This window comes from Carassius carassius, chromosome 19, assembly GCF_963082965.1.
Source record: "Carassius carassius chromosome 19, fCarCar2.1, whole genome shotgun sequence".
Classification (NCBI taxonomy): Eukaryota; Metazoa; Chordata; class Actinopteri; order Cypriniformes; family Cyprinidae; genus Carassius; species Carassius carassius.
The window spans coordinates 22,424,030-22,446,732 of NC_081773.1; the positions used below are offsets into that span (position 1 = coordinate 22,424,030).

A 22,703-nucleotide genomic window follows, 5' to 3' on the forward strand; every position below is an offset into this window, starting at 1 on the left:
CTTTTTATATTTTTAGTTTAAAAAGTGCACTGTTTGGTTTAGTTATTTCTTACAGTGTGTTTATCATGCTTGTTAATGCATTTAATTACTTTTTTTATTTTTTTTATTCCATCTCAAATCCAGTTAAAATGGATTAATATTCTATTTAATACATCATATAAAGTAGCATTAACAACATTTAACAATTAAATATTAATAAAAAAAGTAAAGTAGCAATTGTAATATGTAGATTAGGAAATTATTTTCATGAATAAGGACTTTCATGAATATGATTGATTGATTAACACTTCATGGCAAGAATTCGCAATGACTTATGCGTGAACGCATGCCAATTAATGTTGTGTCACATCAATATACCAGTATCAATATATCAGTATCATCTTGTTTCGTGTAAACTGACATGTGCAAGTTTTCCTTTGTTTCAGATGTTGATCAATTAGCCTTTGACTGGCTCACGGGAAACTTTTACTTTGTGGATCAAGCAAGCGACAGGATATTCGTTTGCAACCAGTATGGAGACACCTGTGTTACAGTGATAGACCTCGACCTTTTGAACCCTAAAGCAATCGCTCTGGATCCTCTTATGGGGTGAGCTGAAAATGCATGAAGCGAGATTTCATTTTTGACAAGGCCTTTGATAATCTGAATCCTCTCACATATATTGCAGTATTTTAGGCAAATATTTCTCTGAATGTGTCTTGTCTGTACTTTTCCCAGAGTTCAATATTTACTCTTCTTTTCAACACTGTCTGGTTGCATGATTGTGCTACAACTCCCACAGTCAGGAGTGCCATTAGTATTCCATGATTTATCCAGCATCCCACAGTCTCGAACGCCCTTGCAGAAATCTGCTTTACATGAGTTTTGTTTTGCTTTGACACCACAAAGCCGCAGTTGAAACAAGGGGGTGGCGGATCCCTCACGTCAGCATGGTGATTGTGGAAATGTTTCAGGAGAAATGAGTAAAAGAACACAAAGAGTCCTCAAAGGAGAGGAGGGCAGCATGATTATTCTAGTCATTAGCTGCTAAAAGGAGTGGCATGGTAATATTCCCGGCGAGCTTAGAATAGGAATTCAGGAGAGAGTTTGTCCCATTTATTCATGAGAGTGCAAGGACAGGCAGAGCACTCAGATCCGGGTTTTTTAATGAGACGCCTTTCGCCCAGTAAACCTAAATTGTAGCACCGGTGTTCAGCAGACTAAAGACTGCAAAGAGAGCCCAGGCCATCAATTTCGCTTCCGTTCTTCGGTGTTTGGTTGTCATGCTTTTGTTTTCGTGCTGTGACTCTGACAAAAACGAAATCCTGACTGCCCTGAATGAAGGCGTGTTTAAAGGAAATGACAGCCGTTTATCTCTTTGAGTCTAAAGGCTGTGTTCTTTCTCCTGTGATCATCAACAACCTCGCAGATGTTTCAAAATCTTTCAAGAGATTCTGAATGGAATGCACAGAGGACTGAATTCTCTAGTTGCATTACTTTAATGTTTGGCATTTTAGTACTAAAGTATTTTTATTGCCGTCTGTACAGTAAAAGGCAGAGGTGGTCAATTTGTACATATAGTATGAATGATAGAAATTGTAACACTCAATAAGGTCACTGTCTTTTTGCTTTAAGGTAAAAATAACTTTTTTTAAGATAAAAAAGTATTTTTTGCTAAGGCATCTCGATGCTCAATATGTCTGTAGGAATAAACGTCCATTTCACTCTAAACCAATTTTTTCCATCTAAACCAGTTTTTAATATTACCTGATTTACATATTAGATAATGGACACATTATATCATTAAAAACAGTTGCCTATGTATACATTCAGTGAAATTAAAAATATATTTTATTTTTTTACATTTAAGAAAATTTGTTTATTAATTAAATGAATGCTTACAAAAATGCAAATATATATATATATATATATATATATATATATATATATATATATATATATATGTATATCAATGTATCGAATGTGCTTAAGAATATTATGTTCAGTGGTGGCCAAAATTATTAGAACACTAGATTTTTTAAGCATCTGGAGACATTGCCACAGTTCTTCTGGATTTAATCTGTCTCAGTTGTTTCAGTTTCTTCACTTAATTCCAGACAGACTGGATGATGATGAGAAAAAGATCTATGTGTGGAGCACTGGCTGTTTTCAGACTACTTGTGCAAACAAAAATCTCACTGGATTATTACAATTAATGGCAAAATGAATCCTTGGGAATATAAACTGATATATCCTATTGGCACACTACAGCAAAAGATGGAAATAACTGAATTAAACCTTTTTTAGCTGGTGAAAATACTAGTGTTCTAATAATAATTTAACAATGGCCAAAACTGTATGCATTATGGGCAAAGAAATATAAATTGGCTATGATAAAATTATTTACAATTTAAAAGCAGAAGTTGTACAAATTGCACAAGTAAAGTGAAAGCAAATGCTTCAGTCTTTTTGGGCCAAATGAAATGCTTGGCTAGATACAGAATTGCTTTGTTTTTCTAGCTTTCAAGTCTGCAAAGCTCTCGGTGTGCAGTACATATGCTGTAGGATATGGCTTTAGAAACATATGCTTCTGGTTTGGAGCTTTTCTCTTGGGCTCCCATATGTTTTCGGAAGATCCCCTTATTCACCTCACAGAGCCGACCTTAAGCAGAAAATCCGGTTTTGGAAAAATCTTGAAGTTGGCCCTTTTTAGCCTTATCAAACAAGCTCAACACTGTTCCTCCTCCGTTCACTGTGAACATGCCTTTTTGTGTCCATTTATGGCCTATGATGAGCATGTAATTGTACCAACTTAAATGCTTATTTTATTTATTTATTTTTTATGTGCCGTTGGTGCGTTTACATGAACATAACCCACGGGAATGGCTTTCTCACATTTGTACATGGCCTTCAGTGCATCCAGCCAGTTTCCTCCCGGGAATGTGGGAAAGGAGTACAGCGGTTTAAGCCTCCAGGCTTCAGCAAAGTGCTGTTTACTACATTACACTGCCGTTCTGCTTTTCCTGGTCCTCCTCCTGTAATTGGCGAGATGAGGTTGGAGCTGCATGTGTGTGAGGGAGGCTGATGGATCACAGGAGGTCTGTCAGCCTGGAGCGCTTGAGTAAAAAAACAAAAGAAATTGAGGCGGTTTGTGATAGTGGCTCAGCATGAGGTATAGTAGTTATGGAAAGAGTTCACAAAACGTTAAGTGTTTCGTTTGTGGTTCAGAAATAATTTTCCTTCCCTAATTTTTTATTTTTTTTTTTGGTCTGATTTCTCGCCTGCTTTCCTGAAGGAGTCTCCGTCCTCTTGTATGCTTCTAGAGAGCCTTTATATAAAATGTAGCTTTCTAATTTGAAACAAAAATCCCAGAGAGGGAATAAGACTGAACTTGGTTTAACCCCGCTTTTCAAAGTCTAACTTATTCCCCAAATCAATTCTAAAAAGCAGGCATTTTTTTAGTCAGCGGAGATTGTGAAACTAGAATTTTATTTGGAGCAAAATAATCCTGTTTGGTAATCTGTTTTAGTGAAAGAAAGGGGAGGCATTTTCTGTTCTGTATTCTCTTCAGTAATGAAATTCCCCTGCGGTCCGGGTTTGGGTTGGACCATTGTGTCACCTTGCAGTGATTACTTAAAGTCAGGGTTGAAAGGTCTAAAGAAACAGATGAGATGTATGACTGGGTCAGATTGGTTCCCATTGTGTTTTGTGTTGTCTGGGTTTACTGAGTAACAGATAACAAAAAAATAAAGTATTGTTGATGTATTATTCTGTGGTTATTGTTATGTGGTGTTAGAATGCAACATTCACTGCAAGAATATCTTCTGCATCCATGTCTCATCTGTTTGTATTATTAAAATCAGATGTAGAAAGTATATACACAGTACAGTGAACAATGGTGGGAAATGTTTGTTTGCCTCAAACACACACTCAGAACAATATATGGCATAAAAACAAATTATAGATTTATTTTTTAATTCATTTTGCTTTATTGCATTTGTTGTCATCTAATTTTGTAGTACTGTTCCTTGGTGTATTTTGTTGGAGATATTGCAGACCTGTTGAATGTTGCTGATTATAAAGTTATTAATTAATATAATTTATTTTAATAATTCTTCATTCTAGATTTTGGTGAGGATTATATGTTCTCTAAATGTAGCAAATTGATAAATTGCTTGGCAACAATGTCTACAGTCAGCCTAACGGACTGTATTGTTCGTTACTAACTTTGGCAGGAGAATATTTAGTTTTGATTAATGAAAATAGCTATTTTTTTATTAAATGATGACACATCACCATTCTCGCCTTATTAATTTGCTGAACTTTGCTATACAAACACTAAAAATAATTAAACTATTGTTAAAAATCTTGTCTGTATAATTTAGAAATAACATTATTTGTTTACCAATACAATTAAACAACGTATAAATAAAACTGCAACATACTTTTTTAAAAATATACTTTTAAGTTAACATGTTAAATGTGTTCTGTACAGATTAAACTGCTTTATCATAGTCAGAATGAACATATATTATTTAAATTTAAAACCATCTATTTTAGTGTTTTAAAAATTTAATTTATTCGGTAGCACTTTAGTTTAGGGACCAACTCTCACAATTTGCTGTTTGCTTATTAGAATGCTTATTACTAGAATATTGGCTGTTTATTACGTACAAAGCACATATTGATGCCTTATTGCAGCGTTTCCCAATCCCTGTCCTCACGCCCCCTGCATATTTTGTATATTTCTCTTATCACATACATCATTTGTTGTATTCGACCATAAGTGCCCTGCGAAGTGGACATCACTGGATATTCCACCATGATTCCAGTTCAAAACGACTGTATATGTTTTATTCAAAGGGCCATTTAGAATTGTAGTTTAGAATTTAAAAATCACTCTAATATGCTGATCTGGTGCTCAGCAAACATCTTTTCATCTTTTTCTTTTATTTTTTGTAACATTCTAAATACCTTTGATGCATCCTTGCTGAATAAGAGTAATAATTTCTTAAAGAACACCAAACTTTTGAACAGTGGTGTATATTATTCATATTATGTAATGTATTTATTCCTCACTTTTAAGTCGCTTGTTACTTTAGTGTTGCATATTTAAGATGGTATGTCAAAACAGTGAAGTTTTCCAAATTGAAAATGTGCTTTCCAGTATTTGTACAATATGCATTAGACTGCGGGCAGTCCGAGGATGTGGCTGAGAGTATGTCTATCTGATTTGTAATCCTATTTGTACAAATTTGAACATAACGGAACAATGCAGTTATGTTTTTTATTTTTTTATTTTTATTTTTTTAGTATGAATTGTTTTTTTTATGGAACAGAATAGTATCAATTTCTGTGTTGAGGGCTGAGCTGTTCCAAATTAGAAATAAATAATATCTGGCTGAGAAACACAGAGCAAGTCAAACACACCAAAGTGTACTGGAACTTTGTATCTGATACAGGAGCCAATTAGTTTTTTTGTTGGCAGGCAGAAGAAGCATCACTGATGCATGGTTCAATTATTTCTAGCATTCAGAAAACAAAGGATTTGAGGAGGGTCAAGAGGCAGAAGCCTTAGAGAGACATGCTTTTTACATCATTTACTAATATTCTAATCAGCTAAAAGTCTGACTAAACATTTAATGAGTTCTCCTACTTCAGTCCCCAAGGGACAAACGAAATGACTTACAAGAAAATTTTGATACCGCACTGCAAAGAATTCTGTATAACAACAGACTACAAGATGGATATGCCATGACAAAAAGCTCCTTATGGTTAAGTTTTTTTGAATTTCCTTTATGTTTTATGTTTGCTTCTCTGGAGCAATTAAGCACTCGGGGACTGCTGGCTGTGTGTGAATTCTTTCCATGTTAGATTCCTAATTAAATTATGTGTTTGCAGTATCAGCCACTAGGTATCTGATGTTGTTAGAACTTGAACACTTTGCATTCACTGGTAGACTTTTAGTAGCTGTTTGTATCCTGGTCATTTATTTTCATACACAAAAAGCAAACTTTTTTTTTTTGAGCAGGGCTACTGTAATTGAAATACTTCAAAGGAGGATGGCGTCATTTGATAAATGCAGTTATGTCACTAATGAGGTCTTGCTTTAATTGGCAACATGTTTTATGGGTGGAAACATAAAGAAAGTCTTACAGGAATAGCCAGTGATGAAAAATAGTACTCATGAGATCTTGCTGTCTTAGGAAAGAATGTATCAATATTTACTCTTCCAAATGTTGTTTCAAACCTGTATAGTATACAGAATGCTTCATTGGTCACTTCTAGCTGTTGTCTTATGGAAAGATTTAATGGTAGTGGAATGACATGAAAAATAAGCAAATAGGATATGTTACATTTTTTGGGTGACCTCAGTAAAAAAGACATTGCACTTCTTGATCACTTGCAGGATGCTCTTCTTCACTGACTATGGATATCAAGCAAAACTGGAACGCTGCAACATGGATGGCACCAACAGAACTCGACTCGTGGATTATAAGGTTGAGCGGCCGACTGCCGTGGCATTGGATCTGGTAAAAAAGTTGGTGTACTGGGCAGACGCATATCTGGATTACATTGAAATGGTGGATTACAATGGCAAAAACAGACACACTATCATCCAAGGATATCAAGTGAGTTATTTTTCCGTTTTTTTCTCTCTCTTTTTTTTGGCATTGGTTTGTCATTTTGCAGCTTCATACTTTACTGTTTAAAGATTTGGGGTTGAAGAATTTAGTTTATGTTTTGCAAAGAAGTCTCTTATGTTCAACAAGGCTGTATTTATTTAAGCAAGAATTCTGTATAGTATAGTACAGTATAAACAGTATAAACAGTAATGTTTTAAAAAATGTGGTGCTCAAGAAACATTCATTGTTATAAGTGTTAAAATCACTTGTGCTGCATTATATTTTTGTGGAAATTTCTGTCACGTTTGATCAATTTAGTTGCTTAGCAGCAGATGATCATAAAAGAGAGTTCTTCTTAAGGTTATCCTATGCAAAAGGTGCAGTCACATTTACTGATGCTTGGCGATATTTTGTTTGCAAAAATCCTGTCATTTCATTTTGAATGAGCAAAAAAGTTACCTATGTTGATTTCACTCATGTTCACATTGGTCATGCAGATTTGAAGGATTTGGACTTTCAAAACTGCTTGGTTTGAAAGTGACTTGTGTGTGACCTGCATCACTACACTATTGACAATGGACATTTTTGTCTGTGAAATCTTCCCAAAATTTTGCTTATTTAGCAAAATTTAGTTACCATTTTTTAATACACCAAAAAATATGTTGTTTAAATTATTGAGCTCTTAATAGAAAAATGTATATGATATGCATACTTACCAATGGTGATGTGAAGGGAGGTAAAGGGTTGTTTGTCTGTTGCAAGATTTAAATTCTTTCCTGATAGGAGGAGAAAGAAACCAACACAGTTGTACACAGATTGATTTCAAGCATTAATTGGTTATGGCATTTATACCCAGAAGCAACTGTATCTATGTGGTTTAATCTGCATTTTAATTTCTCGAGCTAGTTCTTGCATTAATTAGTTAAAATGAACACGGACTACTGAAACAGATTCACCATTTGAATATATTTAACCTGAAGTGCACTTAAGAGGACGGTAATTATGGATCATTATTATTCAAAAGTAGACCTCAGCCAAGCCACCCAAAGATCTTCTCGTTGTTGGAAAGTGTAGAAGGCCACGTACATTGAGCAATGGATGACTGTATGCAGGTAGGTGCGGGTTTGCTTGGTTTAATGGAGCTCTTAAATGTGAACTGGAACGTATTGGTGAGAGGTTGCTAACACATTTAATTTCCCTGGCAAATTAAGGTGAGTTTCTGCGAGTCCTGAAAACGGCATCTACCCTTTTTCAATTTCATTGCTCACTTACTCTCCACTGCACTCAACTGTACTCAGTAATATATTTTACTAATTTGTTAGCTTGAATGCAATGTAAGTTGCTTTTGGCTCTGCTAAATGCATACATTTAATTGAATTGAATTTAATGTTAGCCAATAACACGCTGACTTAAGTCACAGCCAACTTCTTCTTTTCTAGATTTCGGCCAAATGTATACAGGCTACTAAAGAAACAAACAAATCTGTCAACACTTTAAAGACATTAAAGTATTTTTAAGATATTTAACAACGTTTGCTGCATTGTAAAAAACAAACAAAAAAAATACTTGTATAAGATTGCGTTTTGAGAGTGAAAAAAAGTCACGTCTCAGCATTTTATTAGCCCTATTACTTTCCAAAATAATGAAGGCTAAAATGCCTAGTCTAAAGTAAAATGTTAACAAACATTCTAAAAACAGTTATTAGTTTCTTTCCAAAACAAATCTTCTAAAGTTTAGGCTATAAAAACATCAATCCAAAAACAAATTAATTTAAGGTGAAGCTGATGCCGACATCCTTCATTCGGCATGAATCCAAATGTATCTGGATACTAAAATATGATTTATTATATAGTGTTTGTACTTTCATTGACATAAAACATCCTTCACATCGACTTCTATCAGCACAGTGAGGCGCGGTCATGCTGACCGCAACATTTTGTACAACGGAACATTGTAACTTTTTATTTGTTTCTTTAACTCTTTAACTAATTTTATTTTGATAATGAACTGGCTTCAATATAGCAAAATTATGTTATGTGTGCGCATAAGGTCATACCAAAGCTGGTTGGTTATACAGAAGCAAGACATTATTCAAAGCTGTCAAGCTTTTACAGAATAATTCAAATTGTAAAGCTTTTGCAAAATAAAGAAAACTAGGGGCCCACTCTCTGCGGTTTCGTTTTACTTCCTGAAAACTTTGGAACAGGTAACAATGAACCGTAATTTAGCAAATGTTTTCTTTCGTTTTCGTTAATCTGTCAATGTGATTTAAGTGAAATATATTTAGTGTATATGCCTATATTGCTTTTTATGTAAGCCTATAGTTTTTCTGTTTTCTCCATTCACAGAGGCGCTGCAGGTGCGTTTGATCTGTTAAATTAATCTCACACTATCCTCAGATAAACTCTAAGTGTGGTGCATTGCATTTGTGACTTACCTATGATGAGTTCACAGCTGAGCGACATTTCACTCGTTGGCTTTAGCATAACATTTGCATAGGACTTACTACTGGAATTCGTGATTGGTTGACAGCAAATTTCAAATATTAAATGGAACGATAAAATAACGTTATTAACTGGTTAATGGTCATTTCAAATTTTCGGTTCTGTTCAGAACTATAAAGTTTGATTTCGTTTCTGGTTCTGGTTCTGTTCCTGGTTTTCCGGTTTTCGTTTTTGTTCCTTGAACCGGTTCAGAGCCCTGATTATAAGTACTAATAAACAACCAATGTGGTATTAATAGGCATGCTAATAAGTGACTAGTTAATAGTGAGAACTGATCCATATAAAGTGTTACCCTTCTCTCAAAAACTGTATCAACCCAAAATGGTTCACAGGTGGATTGTGCATTAAGTGTCCAAATACTTTGTGGGGAAACTGGAATATCCACTCTTGCCCTGGATGAATGGTTGAGTACCTGACTATAAATTTAAAAGAGAATAGCATTATGAGCCACACTATTTTGCTACTATTTCTTACCTCTTGCAGTTAGGGAAAGAGAGGATGAATTATCTCCCTTTGGGTTTAGGTGAAACACAATGCACTTTTTAATGTGTGTGTATTTGCTCCTGTCACATGTTGCTTGCAGAGATAGCATGTAGGCTAGAATCACTCCACAGAATCGAGGTGTCCCCAGAGAAACACATGCACTCTAGCTGACCCTGCCAAACGTCATGAACTGCCTGAATGCATAACAACACAATTCCGTTAACTTCAGCCTGTCTGCAAATCTGCACCTCTTTATTCAGTTTGTGGGTTGGTGCCAGGTCAAATTAAGTCTAATAACAGCTTTAGCTAATGGCTAATTCAATGTTGAATGTTGATGTTGAATCAAATGGAAATACCAAGGACTGTATCTGTGCTGTTCTGCTTTTTGTTGAGCTTACAAGGTTCTATTTACCTAGCTAAGTAGCTTCTGGGTGTTCTAATCAACCTGACATAGTCAATGTTCCTTTTTCCAGGTGGCCCACCTGCATGGATTAGCTGTTTTTGAGGACTACTTGTACGCAGCTCGCTCTGAACCCTCAAGTGGAGCAGTGGTAGACATCTTACGGATAAATCGCTTTAATGTCACAGACCCGGAGACGCTAACCAGCATAGGAAATGCAAAAACAATACGTGTTTACCACAAGCTCAGTCAGCCGAAAGGTAAAGTATGTGTTTGGTTTGAATTGCTTGTTAAGATAGAACAGCATGCATTTCTATGCATCTTTTTTTTTTTTTTTGCATCATGTGCATCACTTTTTGGCTTTTGTTTCAGGTTTTTTGTATTATATATTTATAAATAAAACATTATTCAAGATTATATGCATATATGAATATGCTAATTGCAAATGTGACACCCGTGTCCTCTCTTCAGTCAAGGGCCATGCGTGTGAAGTTGACCCTTATGGTAAACCAGGAGGATGCTCGCACATCTGCCTTCTCAGCGGGAGCTACAAATCCCGGAGCTGCCGCTGTCATACCGGATTCAGCCTGGGAAGTGATGGGCTGTCCTGCAAAAGTCAGTCCACCTTAGTTCACAGCCTTACTTTTGTGCACTGTAGCTGTTCAAATGTGTTGTTCTGAAATAATATGATTTATAATGATAATAATGATTATAATAATAATTAAGTCTGTCGGTGTAACTTTCAACCTTATAAGCCTGAATTATCAAGTAACAGTATGAAAATATATGAACCTATCAGACAACAGAAGGCATCTATCAAGTATTATACAGTATGCTTTATAGGATTAATGCAATCAGTTATTTAAAAAAAATAATAATATATATATATATATATATATATATGCATAAATTCAGTAATTCCCTATTATGTTATATATAGCAATTGACAGTCCTAATAAAAATATATTTCTTCTCTGGCACAAGAGTAAAAAACTTACCCAATGATTTTATGTCACATAATGTCACGTCATCCATCCAGAAATTGTGATGGAATATGTCTTTGTTTTATTCGATTCTCGTCAGCAATCTAGACCTGGAAATTGAAATGTACGTGTTGTTAGACTAGAAGATTGAGCGCTTCTGCATTTGCACCAGTCTTGGCACTGACAGAGATGGAGATTAACTTTTAAGGAGATTGGCCCACGTGGTTGTGATGTTATTTTATTGACTGCCTATAGCATGATTCATTACTGCCATTACTGCCATTTCCACTCTGTTCCCCCATACGCAGATCCTCCTGATCAATGGACATTTACTTAGTTGACAATGAAAGCTATGGGTCAATTAATGACGATCCTGAGTTAAGCATGAAGTGACTGGAATAATGAACCAAGCTCTGCGTCTTGAGATGTTTCTGATTTATACCGCCACCCAGATGTTCTACTTCCTGCCTCTTTCCATCAGATGACAAGCTATTCTAAATGACTGTGGCATCCAGTAGTCCCTGTGTTGTTTGATATATAGGTCTCAAACCGCTTAATTGTCTTCAAGGTAGTGGAGCTCTTCCATTCAGAATGATAAATTGAAGTGATATTTGTGTGGTCTCACCCTCACTGTTGTGGTCCCATGAGGGAGGAGGTGGATGTTGGGGTGAGGTCCATCTCATTACACAGAATCCACCTCCTTTCCCATTGGCCTGCCACATAACAGACAGGCCAGGCTGTCCTTTGTTTTATCCCCACTGTGACTAGAGGTAAGATCATTTGAGCTTGTAGCAAGCCCATGGATAACCTCAGTCTCTGTTGTGTGCCTGTGCTAATCTGACAACATGAGATTTATTGTTTAAACAGGGACCCAGTGAACAAAAATATAATTGCTGGAGCTTGTCAAATAAATACTCTCAATCAAAATAATTTCTGCCTGAGGATGCTGATTGCTCCATTCATTTCTCTAACTTATCCAAGCCCTAAAATCACCCTCAGACCCCAGGGGGTTAACACCTCTGCCTCTGCCAGTATTGGGCTTTGTAGATCTTCACACAGCTGATTTGGGATCAAAGTAAAAAAAAGAAAAAATCAAATATTTGTAATAATTATTATGTTTTTATGTTTTTTTTTTTAAATAAATATCTTATGCTATTCAAAGGTACATTTATTTGATAAAAAATGCAGTATGAACAGTAACATTGTGAAATAATACTATAATTTACAATAACTATTTTATAATTCTAATATGCTGGTGCTTGATAAACATTTCATATTATTATAAATGTTGAAAAGTTTTTTGCAACTTAATATATTTGAGGAACCTTAGACAGAGTACTATTATTATTATTATTATTATATATTTTTTTTACATCAAGTAATATTTCCTTTATTCTTTTATTTATATTTTATTTTTAAAAAAAGTTATCGAGCAAGGATATCTTAAAATAATCTGAAATTAACAGTAAAAATATTTATGTTAGAAAAGATCTAAATAGTAGCTCTAAAATAATTCAGTTCTTTTTTGACTTTGTATTCATCAATATGCTGCAATAATAAGGAACATTAGTAATAATAACCATTATAAATATTTGTAGCACTAATAATAAGTGACCAGCAAATCAGCATATTATAATGATTTCATGGGACAAAAAAAATCATAATTATTACAACTTTTGACTAGTTTATATGGCATAGATTTATGTTAATGCTTTCTATCTGTTTCTTCACAGAACCCAGGAATGATTTATTCCTCTTCTATGGAAAGGGACGACCTGGGATAATCCGGGGTCTGGACATAAATGTGAAGTCTAGCAACGAGTACATGGTTCCTATTGAGGACTTGGTGAATCCAAGAGCTCTTGACTATCATGCTGAAACAGGAAACATTTACTTTGCAGATACTACAAGTTTTTTGATAGGGCGGCAGAAAGTTGATGGAAGCAGTCGGGAAACAATTCTCAAAGATGGTAATTACTGAACATTATGCATTCTTCTTCATATTATTGGTGTTTTCAGTTTGTAAAGTTGCTTCATTTTCTTACACAAAGACTCTGTTTACACCTGAAATTGCATGAATTGAAGTCATATAAACTGTACAAAGGTTGTTATTTTATTTTATTTTTTCTTCGATAACAGCTTTTCAGCTGCTGAATTGTGTGTGCTCTTACAGATCTTGATAATGTGGAGGGGATTTCAGTGGATTGGATTGGAAATAATCTCTACTGGACCAATGATGGCTACAGAAAAACAATCAGCGTGGCTAGGCTGGAGCGGGCATCTGAAACCAGGAAGACTCTTTTGGAGGGAGACATGTCTCACCCTAGAGCCATAGTGGTGGATCCTCTGAATAGGTACAGTAGAGGGATCAGCTGTTATATCATCACAATCCTATATGTAGATGATGTATTATACAGTGATTTGAAATGCCAATCATCATTCATAGATTTATGATTTGGATAGAAGCATCTGTTACTTTTTTATATAATATTTAACTTCCAGGGCTTTCCATATATGGTCAAAGGTTTCTATTTCATGTGTTTTTGCAGCACTGAGTAATGTAGCCAATCATAGACATTACTTTATGCATTGGTTTCCTGAATGCAGTGGTCATTCAGAGGCGTTAAAGTTAGTCACTCACCGCTCAAAGGGTTTTGTTTCAGTGCTGTTCACAGTAGTATTAATTTCGTCAGACGAGACGAGACGAAATATGTTCGTCAACAACCTTTTTTTTCATGACTAAGACGAGACGATGACAAGACTGCACCACTGTCCAAAAACGCTGACTAAGATTAAATTAACATGCATTATTGTTGACGAAAAAAGACGAGACGAAAATGTTTTGCATAAAATAAAAACTAAGATAAAATCTTTCTTCATTTTCGTCTATAATCGTCTCTGCTTTTTCATCAACTGTTACGCCTTTAAAAATTCAGAACGAGTTTGCGGCTTCCCGCTGTTGCTCAAGTTACAGGTCTCATACTCCTGTTGCTGCCAGCCTGTGGCTGCAACACAAAACTGCTGAACGCACAACACCCTAAGCGAACACGAGTGATGAGCGAGCGACGACGACATGCTAGGTCGAAGGAAGAGGCTCGATATTTGTGTGTTATAGTTAGCAGCGGACTGTTATCAAGAAATAAAATAGTGTGTGCGTAAAAAGAATTTGTCCACACGACGCTCAAAAAATACAAAATAAAAAAAACTCCTGAGCGCAAGTCCACCGTCTAGGCAGGCTTTTTGTGTTAAATTATATTTCCTGTTGCTGCGCAGGCTCTTTTATTGTATATGACAGCTTATGTCCCGATGACCGGTCTTTGCATTACGATTAAAAGCAGTATCAATAAAGTAAAAAAATGTGATCAGGTTAATAATTTGTGAATGTGTCTCCTAAATCAGAGTTTGAACAACAAAAATCATTCAACAAGTGTATTTTGTCAGGTAATTATGACATTTAACCAATGTTTGAGATATGTGAAACACTTTTTTTACTGAAATGTTTATCAGTAATAATGTGTTTTTTTAAAAAAACACAAAATTTTTTTGACTAAATTTAGAAGACTTTTAGTCGACTAAGATACCTTGAGTTTTCTTTTGACTAAAACTAGACTAAAATGATGAGACTTTTAGTCGACTAAAACTTGACTGACAAAAAAAGATATGTGAATGACTAAATATGACTAAAACTAACAAGGACATTTGGCACAAGACTAAGACTAAATTAAAAATAGGTGACGAAATTAACACTAGTTCACAGATCTTCTCAAAAGAAGGTGTAGATACTATGTAAATAAGAGATTAACTGTGCAGTGTAGAACTTCACTCATTATAATGTATCTTCATAAGATCACGTTGAATTACGATGAGTGACAGCCTTTTAGTGATTGTGAGGGGAGTGCTTTTTGCACATTTTTTGCGCACTCACTCAAGGATTCATTCTCGAGACTTCAATGAACGACTTAGCAATAACCATTAATCCAAGATTGCCACTTGCCATTGTGTAGCATTTACTACTTCGGTTAACTGGATGAAAGTAGAGCAGGTTCGAACTGGTGTGTTTGAGTGGAGACGGGGGCTAACTAGCATATTCATGGTTTCACACATACTCAATGAGGTAAGGGTGTAGAGTTATTTTCAAGAGATATATTCCATTTTAAGATGTAAATAAATTGTTTTCATGGGGCAAAATACATAATTTTGATGAGAAAGGTGAGAAACCAGCCAAAATATCAGGCATCCCTAAGCATGTTCTATGTTTTGTGGATATGGCCATATACCTTGTATTACTGAACAATCACTTTATTTCGACAGTCCACTTTAGGCATTCTACTAACTATAAGTAACTTTTCAAGTTCAGGTCAACTAGCTCTAATAAGAGAATTAGTAGATTAGGTTTGGGGTTTGTAGAATAAATTGAAATGTATTGGCAAAGTTTCTTATAATCATTAAAATGTCTGTTGGGGCACCAACGAAATTAAGTGTTAGCAGATGTTAAGCAGGCAATTTACTAATGCTCTAAAAGCTAGTGGTTGATATATAGTTGCAAAGTTATTTATAGTCAACCGAATTTCTAAAGTGAGTAGCAAAATAAAGTTTTACCAATAAATCTGGATGAAATATGCTTTGGAAAACATGATTAATCTTCCTTTACATCAACATTTGCAATCTGGGATGAAATGCTGAGCTCTACTCACTTTCCACCTGGCCTGAAGAACAGTTCTCGTTCCAGTTTATTTACCAGCATTTGTTTACACCGCATGGCTTCAGAGTCGAATGCAATTGTACATAAAGTAGTGAAGCATGCGTGCGCCCATCCAAGCATATCTCCGTCTATAATGTGTGTGTGTGTACCAGTAAGCTGACATGGCACGGCCAGTAAAAAGGTGAGTTTGATGGCCCAGAGCCAATCTCATTATCACCCTCCCTGGGTGTGAGAGTAACTCATGAATCCTGAGAAGGTATAGCCAGCCAAGGCTGAAGAAGCGAGATGAGGAATGAGGAAACAACCACTCTCGGTCCTCTCAGATCCAATCAGACAAGTACTCAAGTACCGAAATACTGATTGGTCGTTGGTCGTCAGATCTTTGGGGGCATTCCACGTGGTATCTTAAGGGTGCTTTGAGTACTTTTTAATGAACTTATTTTGAAATCTCTGTAAATAAAATGGCTTATTTAAAACAGTGCACTTATCCTTAAGTAATTAATATACATTGGAATAGATTTTTACCATCTTTAGTTAACCCAAGTGGTGTTGATTACCAAATCATTTGAAGAAAGGGAAAGCAACTGCAGAATAATTTCATTATTTCCAGACACAATGGGTTAATTAGCTCAGAGCCATAATTATATTCATTGCTCAGACCTCACGCTTGTACAATTTATGTGACTCTCTCTCTCTCTCGCATTTAATGACGCTAATGTGTCTTGAATGGCAGTGCTAACAATAAAATAAGCAAGGGGCAAATACAGGAATCTAGAAACTGTCAAATACTTGCAAATAGTACACATTTGCGTGAGTAAAACGTGAAAATGCCATCTTTTCTCCCAGTCACCACCGCATGTCACTCCCGATGGGATAACTTCAGTGGTGTGGAAGTGATTAAAATCAGCATTAAAAGCATCGTCTGCTGAACTGCCAGCTCAGAGGATGTCACGCAGACTGCTTGACACTATTCTTTGGGAGTGGAAAGCTAAAGCTTTCTGGAGCTAGCACTCAGACAGGAAATGAGAGGCACACCTCTTCTGAGGTGCCATTGATGTGTCCTGTTTTGACAGCCAGTAAAAAAGCCTCCGAGGAAAAAGTTGAAGGTGGAAGATGGAAATGTGGAGCGGATGCAAATTTTTGGCCTCTCTTACAGGGCATCAGAGGAAAGAGTGCATGAACTTTGAACGATGGCTAAAATAGAGTGATTCATGTACTGTGCTTCAAAGCTAAGCTAGCTTTTTGTGGCTGTTTTTCAAGTCAAGGGTTAGAAACTTATCAGATTAATGATTATTACATTTGACATTTGAACAATTGAATCATTATTAGAATGTTATGCAACATTATTACAATAGCTTAATATATTATTATTATTATTATTATTATTATTATTATTTATTAAAACATTATAATTTGACCATTCTAATATGCATTCCTCAATGTAAATATACAATCACTTAATGCAAAATATTCAGTGTATATGTAAGATATAGTGTTAACTATACTTAAACAATATTTCGATTAAATATCTGAACGGAAACAAAATCAAAATCTTTTTAATGAATTCAGTGTTTTTTTAAATAATTTCTAGTTAAATTTTTTCAGTCAAATAAATGAAGCCACCATGAGCTTTAAATGTCTTTCAGAAACATGAAAAAAAAAATTTACTCCCGAGCTTTTTAATAGCAGAGTAAGATAGCTTATTTAATTTATAAGTTAAGAGATAGCATAGTGTACGGTGGCCGAGACAGCTCAACATGCTGCAACTTAAGAAAACACATGCAAATTGAAAAAAACATCAGCAAATGAAGAAAACATCTTCATCAGTTTGACAGCACAAGTGTTGCAAATCCTCACAACACATGCATATAACAAAACGCACTGCAAATCATCACAACACATGCAGCGAAACGCGCTGCAAATCATCACAACACATGCATATAAAACGAAACGTGCTGCAAATCATCACAACACATGCATATAACGAAACGCGCTGCAAATCCTTCACAACACATGCATACAACGAAACGCGCTGCAAATACTTCACATCACATGCAAATTAAGAAACGGTGCAAATCCTCACAGCACATGCACATTAAGAAACAATTAATGAAGCATTGCAAATTTATTTTCATTAACCTGAAATTATATTTAGCTGAGGATATAAAAAGTTAGCCATCTTAAGTAACGTTTTACATTTAATCATGTAATCATTCATCTTATTTAGGCAATAATATCCAAAATATAAAGGAATCAAGGTGTTTAAAAAAACACCATGAAAAAAAAAAACCTCACCTTTCAATTCACCAATGATGATTTCCAGCGTTTCTTTATATGCGTGTGTTGTGAAGGATTTGCAGCGCGTTTCGTTATATGCATGTGTTGTGAAGGATTTGCAGCGCGTTTCGTTATATGTATGTGTTGTGATGATTTGCAGCGTTTCTTAATTTGCATGTGTTGTGAAGGATTTGCAGCGAGTTTCGTTATATGCGTGTGTTGTGAAGGATTTGCAGCACGTTTCGTTATATGCATGTGTTGTGATGATTTGCAGCGTTTCTTAATATGCATGTGTTGTGAAGGATTTGCAGCGCGTTTCATTATATGCGTGTGTTGTGAAGGATTTGCAGCGCGTTTCATTATATGCATGTGATGTGAAGGATTTGCAGCGCGTTTCGTTATATGCATGTGTTGTGAAGGATTTGCAGCGCGTTTCGTTATATGCATGTGTTGTGATGATTTGCAGCATTTCTTAATATGCATGTGTTGTGAAGGATTTGCAGCGCGTTTCGTTATATGCATGCGTTGTGAGATTATGCAGCGCATTTCATTATATGCATGTGTTGTGAAGGATTTGCAGCACTTGTGTTGCCAAACTGATGAAGATGTTTTTTTTATTTGCTGGTGTTTTTTCAATTTGCATGTGTTTTGCAATCTGCAGCGCGTTGATTTCTCTAGGCCACCGTAATAGTGAGATAATTTATCCAATTTGATATTTTAACAATTTAAAACATTTTCAGATATATATATATATATAAAAAAATCTTACAATAATGTAAAAAATTATAATGCTAAAATATAATATGATTCATTTATTGATATTAATAAATGTGTCAATATAAATGTACAATTTGGTTGAGTGTTTAACATTTGTTGACCCAAACGTATTGTTATACTGTATGTGTATTAAATATTAACAATCCAGTAAAAAATCTTGCAGCCAATTTAACCTTTATTTTAATAATCTCTAGTATAAATGTGGCTGTGTTGTTTTGACCCACCTCAATGGGCTTATTTATAGAAAGGGGGTTAGGCCCCATCGTTAGGGGTTGGCCAACTATCAGGTGAGCAGGTGGCATGTTGATCTTTGTCTGGTCTGCTGGATGGGCTTTCCCCCTGAAAAAACACCCACCTGTCCTGATTTCTTTATCTCTTCCACCCATACAGTATACATCTCTCTGTTGATGCCACAAGCAGCCTGTGATAACATGATAAGAATGAACTTGCCTGCCTCAGTAACTCTTTTCTCTCTTTTGGTATCTTGTGTTCTGTCATTTGGACTTTCAAGATTTACATCTCTGTCTCTCCATTTGTTTGATGTTTTTATTTATTTATTTATTTATTTTATCTCTACTCTGTGATCACTTCATTGCTGTCCTATATTCATTCCCAGGAGGAGATTTTCTAAGCTGTGTGATTTTCAGCCGGTCAAAACTGATTTTGTAAACTCCTTTGTTGTCCTAGCTTGATGCTCCAGTTTAAGGAATGTCTCGCTCTAATGCTCATATCCTCGCCTATATTTACTACTTATTTTTGTCTTTCATCCTCTCACTCTCTGGCCATTAACTATTTCACAAACACTACCATTCAAAACTTTGGGTTCAGTAATTTCTGGGGGAAATAAATTAATACCTAGAAAGGGCATTGAATTGATTAAAAGTTTCAGTATGTAACAACATTGTTGTTATCAAATAAATGCCATCAGGTTGAGAAGTCTTCAAAAACATAACATTTTACCAACTTCAAACACTGGAACTGTATATACGATTAAATCATGATCACGATCATCACTAAACTAAACATTTATAAAATCCTCATAGAAAATGAACCAAAAATAAAACTGGTCATATAGGTTTGTTGTTGTTGTTTTTACCTTTAAATTATACTGTTATATAAAACATATTAGATATAATATTAGGTTAAACACCTCTTTCACTGAACATTAGTTGAAAAAGTTACAAAATACTAACAAGACTTCGTTTTTTAAGAGCCTCAGGCCCTGTTTTGTGCTCTACTCATGGAAAATGCCATGCAATCTTTGCTCATTTTGGTTAGATCCTGCATGTTGGTACATTTTGAAAAGTACAGGATGAGACTTAGAGCATGCTGTTTGCCTTCTGAATAATTCATGGGGTCACGTAGCCAACACACTGGGACAGAGAGCGCTTGATTTGCCCTCTATCCAATTCTGTTTTATGTGGTGCACATGAAGTACGGCTTCTATCATTGATGAGACAGAAGAGCTTGCGTTGACCGCTGAGTAGTACTCAGAGGCAACAAATCCCTTAAGCACACTTACTAGGGAAAGGATCATGTCAGAACGTTGACCCATTCACTTTTCAAATATCACTTACCCATTGAGAGTCACAGTTCATGTTGGCACAGAAGTCTATATGCCAGAAACACAGAAAAGAAAAAATAAATAAATAAATAAAATATATATATATATATATATATATATATATAGATAGATTAGCTTAATTTCCCCTAGGTGTGAGTTGCTGACTTTTTTAAGCATATTTTATTTGTTATGTTTAGTTAAGCTTGTTCAGTTCTAGACCTCGAGGCAATTTGTTTCAGTCTGCTTCAACTGTACATTTCCTGTCTTAATGAGTAAGATTTGTCTAATATTCATGACTGCTTCAAAAGTGAATACAAGTTCTGTTTTCATGGACTACACTGACTGGGTTCTGGTTTTGGCTGCAGTTGGATGTACTGGACCGATTGGGAAGAGGATGAGGTGAATGACAGCATTGGTAGAATAGAGAAAGCCTGGATGGATGGATCCAACAGGAAAATATTTGTCACATCTAATATGCTGTGGCCCAATGGACTCACTCTGGAACATGGAACCAGTACCATGTACTGGTGTGATGCCTATTATGATCATATTGAGAGAATCTATCTCAATGGGACTGGCAGAATGGTGAGTGAAATTACTCAAATGTTGCTATTTCTTATCTTAAATTGTAGAAAACAAATGGGATTATTATTAGGGCTGCACGATAAATCGCATGCGATATTATTTATTATTTATTTTATTATTATAAATTATCCACAGTCGTACCTCAAATTTGAATTTAGTTTTTAATAAGTTGTTAATATGGGCTACAACTACAATGCTAATGCTGACTAATAAGGACCACAACTCAACAATGAATCAAGCAGGTAAAAGCACATTTTTAATCAGGCAATGATTCAAAAATTGACATTTCAGGTCTGGCTTGCAGAATGGGAAAGTATTTTCAAGTAAAGTTCACCACAAACTTTATTTTACTCCAGATCGAAAACCACTATTATAAAAACCCATTACAAATTCCAGAGGGAGCTCATGGAAAATTAGCTTTCTGAATAGGTCTATGGATTGACGTCATGACTAAACGGCTCTATTATTGAGACAAACGCTGACAGAATAAACATCTAGAGCTATAAAATGTATGTCGACTGCAGAGCTCAGATAATTTGGTCAAAAATAATTTAATGAAAAATGAGAGTGCATTTTGAGAGTTTGCTGGCATATACTTAAAGCATCATTAACATCACTTTTTAAACTTTTCATTCCATTGCTGTGTAGGAGAAAGGAAAAAAGAGAGAGATGTTAAAGAGGGGAAAAATGGTTTATCCTCTCACACAGTTGTCAGAACAGTGCATGGTAATGTTTTTTTTTTTTTTTTTGCAATTCACTGTAGGTTGTGTACAGTGGCAGGGAACTCAGTCACCCGTTTGGGATTGCACAGCACCAAAATTCCATCTTCTGGACAGAGTACATGAACGGCTCGATCTTCCAGCTGGATCTGGTCTCTGGTGAAGTCTCTCTGCTGAGGAGTGAACGACCCCCTCTGTTCGGGCTCCGAGTATATGATGCACAAAGCCAGCTGGGTAAAGTCACTTTAACTAAAGAAAAGTTACAAGATGACACATTTTTTATCTTTTTTTTTTTCTATATTTTGATAAATGATGGTTGGAATTTATATTTTTCGATTTATATTTATACAGGTAAGTTGGAATGTAAATTGAATTGGCCTTAACACAGAGGATTTTGATTTGCAATAACAGGAAATGAAATTCCAAGAAATTAATCTAATTTTGATTGTTGGCAAAGCAGATGACTTCTGTTCACAGTCTCCATCTTGTGACCTAATTAATAATAGTTGCTTCTATTTTGAAGACTTTGGAGTAAATTAAACCATTCTGGAAAATTAAAGAATGTCAGTTTATTAATGTACACTACAATTACATAGCCTGGGCTTAGGAAGTTGCCCCCCACCCCCTTCTTTTTTAAAGAGTAGGACCTGCTTTTTTAATACAGCAGGAAAACGTTTATTGGATAAAAATGTGACAGTAAATTAATAAATAAAATGCTATATATATACAGTACAGACCAAACGTTTGGACACACCTTCTCATTCAAAGAGTTTTCTTTATTTTCCTCTTGAAGCTCACAAGAGAATACCAAGAGTGTGCAAAGCAGTACTCATTGCAAAAGGTGGCTACTTTGAAGAACCTAGAATATGACATATTTTCAGTTGTTTCTCACTTTTTTGTTATGTATATAATTCCACATGTGTTAATTCATAGTTTTGATGCCTTCAGTGTGTACTCCACAATTTTCATAGTCATGAAAATAAAGAAAACGTCTCTAGGTTACGTATGTAACCCTAGTTCCTCGAGGGAACGAGACGCTGCGTCGAAGCGCTTTGGGGAACGCGTTCAGCGTACGCGACTCTGAATATCGTGTGTAATCAGTCC

The 22,703-nt window shown here is 35.4% G+C and overlaps 1 protein-coding gene across 2 annotated transcripts in view; it reads left to right on the plus strand.

Moving 5' to 3' along the window:
* Positions 1-22,703, plus strand: part of LOC132095394 (low-density lipoprotein receptor-related protein 1B-like) — a 281,074-nt gene that overhangs the window by 131,576 nt on the left and 126,795 nt on the right. For both annotated transcript variants that reach the window (XM_059500325.1, XM_059500326.1), the window contains 8 exons: positions 426-588; positions 6,389-6,611; positions 10,066-10,252; positions 10,464-10,607; positions 12,709-12,945; positions 13,149-13,329; positions 20,661-20,880; positions 21,644-21,833. In XM_059500325.1, the coding sequence (XP_059356308.1) occupies positions 426-588; positions 6,389-6,611; positions 10,066-10,252; positions 10,464-10,607; positions 12,709-12,945; positions 13,149-13,329; positions 20,661-20,880; positions 21,644-21,833 (1,545 nt within the window). The remainder of the gene's footprint in view (positions 1-425; positions 589-6,388; positions 6,612-10,065; positions 10,253-10,463; positions 10,608-12,708; positions 12,946-13,148; positions 13,330-20,660; positions 20,881-21,643; positions 21,834-22,703) is intronic.